Source organism: Lactuca saligna, chromosome 4 (genome assembly GCF_052625555.1).
Source record: "Lactuca saligna cultivar CGN05327 chromosome 4, ASM5262555v1, whole genome shotgun sequence".
Taxonomy (NCBI): domain Eukaryota; kingdom Viridiplantae; phylum Streptophyta; class Magnoliopsida; order Asterales; family Asteraceae; genus Lactuca; species Lactuca saligna.
Window position 1 is genome coordinate 333,030,650 of NC_136420.1, and position 2,115 is coordinate 333,032,764.

At 32.1% G+C, this 2,115-nt stretch overlaps 1 protein-coding gene across 1 annotated transcript; it reads right to left on the reverse strand.

Moving 5' to 3' along the window:
• Window positions 1-795: 795 nt before the first annotated feature.
• On the reverse strand, window positions 796-1,580 carry LOC145040117 (protein DETOXIFICATION 44, chloroplastic-like). Its single transcript, XM_078988095.1, has 3 exons — window positions 1,251-1,580; window positions 1,096-1,167; window positions 796-991 (listed from the first exon to the last, which is right to left on the reverse strand). Exons 1-3 carry the CDS (start codon window positions 1,401-1,403, stop codon window positions 863-865), a joined length of 354 nt encoding a protein of 117 aa, XP_078844221.1. The 5' UTR covers window positions 1,404-1,580; the 3' UTR covers window positions 796-862.
• Window positions 1,581-2,115: the final 535 nt, after the last annotated feature.

Genomic DNA, 2,115 nt, shown 5'->3' on the forward strand with positions numbered 1-2,115 from the left:
AGTCAAATTCAACAGGTCAAATCGGTCGACTCATCAATTGCTTATATGTTAGGGATTAATATATGTTCAATAATGTACAACTCTATATATTCATGCAAAGTATCACTTGGAAGTTTCAAATGTTCATACATTTTAAACCCTAATTAGGTTAAGTGATGTAACAACTCTATAAAACACTATTTCGTGCCCTTCCGGGGTGCATAACACTCAAAATATGGTGAAACGAAGCCTACAGTTCTTTCACTACGAAGAAAAACACTAACAAAGGCCCCCGACAAAGTCTCTCTAAATCTCTCCCACTCTATCTCTCTCTCTCCCAAATCTCTCCCAAATATCTCTCTGTATCTCAAATCTCTCCCAAATCTCTCTCATATCTCTCTCAAACTTTTATAAACATCCGTACCAACCTACTCCAGTAAACCAATAATCTAAAAGTGATTTAATCGTTACCTGAAGCTTAAAATTCTTAATAGCAAATGGAATGCATATTTGAAATAGAAGCATGTTGGCTGGGATCTTAGTAAACAAGTCAGACTCTTTGCAATACCAAAAATAAAAAATAAAAAATAAAAAAATTATGTAAGCAAAATAAACATATCAAATAATACAAAAAATTAATATTATTCTTACGTGATATCAAGAGGAAAGAAATCAGGGGTCATTCGCATGGCAATTTTAACTTGTAAAAATACAAGCCTTACTATTAAGCTTCCATAAACCACAACTGACAAAAGAACCCTACATGCACATAATGGAATATGACAATTAGAACTAGGGGCGGAATTGAAACCGTGGATTACTATTAAGCTTCCATAAACCGCAACTGACTAAAAGATCCTTAATATAAAAAATAATTATAAAATTAGTTTCTTACCAAAGTACCAGATCTTACAATATTTAGATCTTGTGAATCTGTGGTAAATAAGGAAGATAGTTGTCCAAACCCTAAGAACAGCACAAAAGCCAAGCTACCTCCAGATATTAATCCAATCTAAACGAAAACCAAAAATTTGGATTATTTTATTAGCAATATAAATTTGGTAAGTTAAATTAAAAAGGAAAAAAAAATTATAATAATATATACATATCCTTAACCTTAAGAACTCTGTCTATTACTCTGCATGCTTCACCATAATTCTTTTGTGAATAACTACTTGCAAGAATTGCCTACAAAACAACACAATCATACAACTACAGGAAAAAATAGAACAACAACATTAACCTTGTACTAGTTTAATTTTTAAGGTTACCTGTCCTGCAAGTGCTAAAGCATCGGTAAGCAAAGAAAGAGCCAACCAAACTTCTAAACATATCTGATAAGCAGCCATGGGAATAGAAGCTTTTCTTGCAGCTATTGATGTAGATAAAGTCATAGTTACAAGAACAGCAAAACTCCTCCACATTAAAAGCAACCTTAGTTGAAAATGGAGGTTGATCTCACTTGTACAACATCATATTCCACCTTATTTAAATATGATTATATTCCATTCACAAGATTCCGTTCTAGCCATTCCACCCTATTCCTTTCCAGCCATTCCACCCATGTTCACATGATTACATTCAAACCATATTCAGCAACCAATTACAAAACCTATTATATAATTCCATTCCAACCAAACCTTATCATCCAGGAGGATATGTTAAATAGGACAACATTAAAAGGGAGATATATTAAAATGAACATGTGTCCTTCTTGAGTATAAATTTCCTCTTTCTTTTTTACATTAAGTCAAAATAAAACTTATCGGGACTAAACCAAACAGGCTATAAAAAAACAAGTAACCCAATTCTCATGGCTTATTAGTTTGAAGAGTAAAACAAATGTTAAAGCAAAGGTAAAACAAATTGTCCCAAGCAATTACAAAATGGTGGGAGGAGTTTAAACTTAAATCCTACATATTAGATCTATTAAATGATATATAATAAACCAAAAAAATTTGAAAGAAAATCACCAATCCTCCATCTTCTGCAGTTGATGCAAGATGAATATGGAAAGTTGTTTCTTGTTGATTTTTCAGATACCTTTGCTTTGCTTTGTTATTGCTATTCAACAAAAGGTTTATATAGGTCAACAAGTTGGATATGCATCATTGTAAAATACTCTCGGGTTCAACA

Coding starts and splice junctions, on each gene's coding strand:
- LOC145040117 (XM_078988095.1), bottom strand. CDS start 1,403: ATGTGGAGGAGTTTTGCTGTTCTTGTAACTATGACTTTATCTACATCA. Junction 1,168..1,250: donor CTTTAGCACTTGCAGGACAG/GTAACCTTAAAA, acceptor GTTGTTTTGTAG/GCAATTCTTGCAAGTAGTTA. Junction 992..1,095: donor TAATAGACAGAGTTCTTAAG/GTTAAGGATATG, acceptor GTTTTCGTTTAG/ATTGGATTAATATCTGGAGG.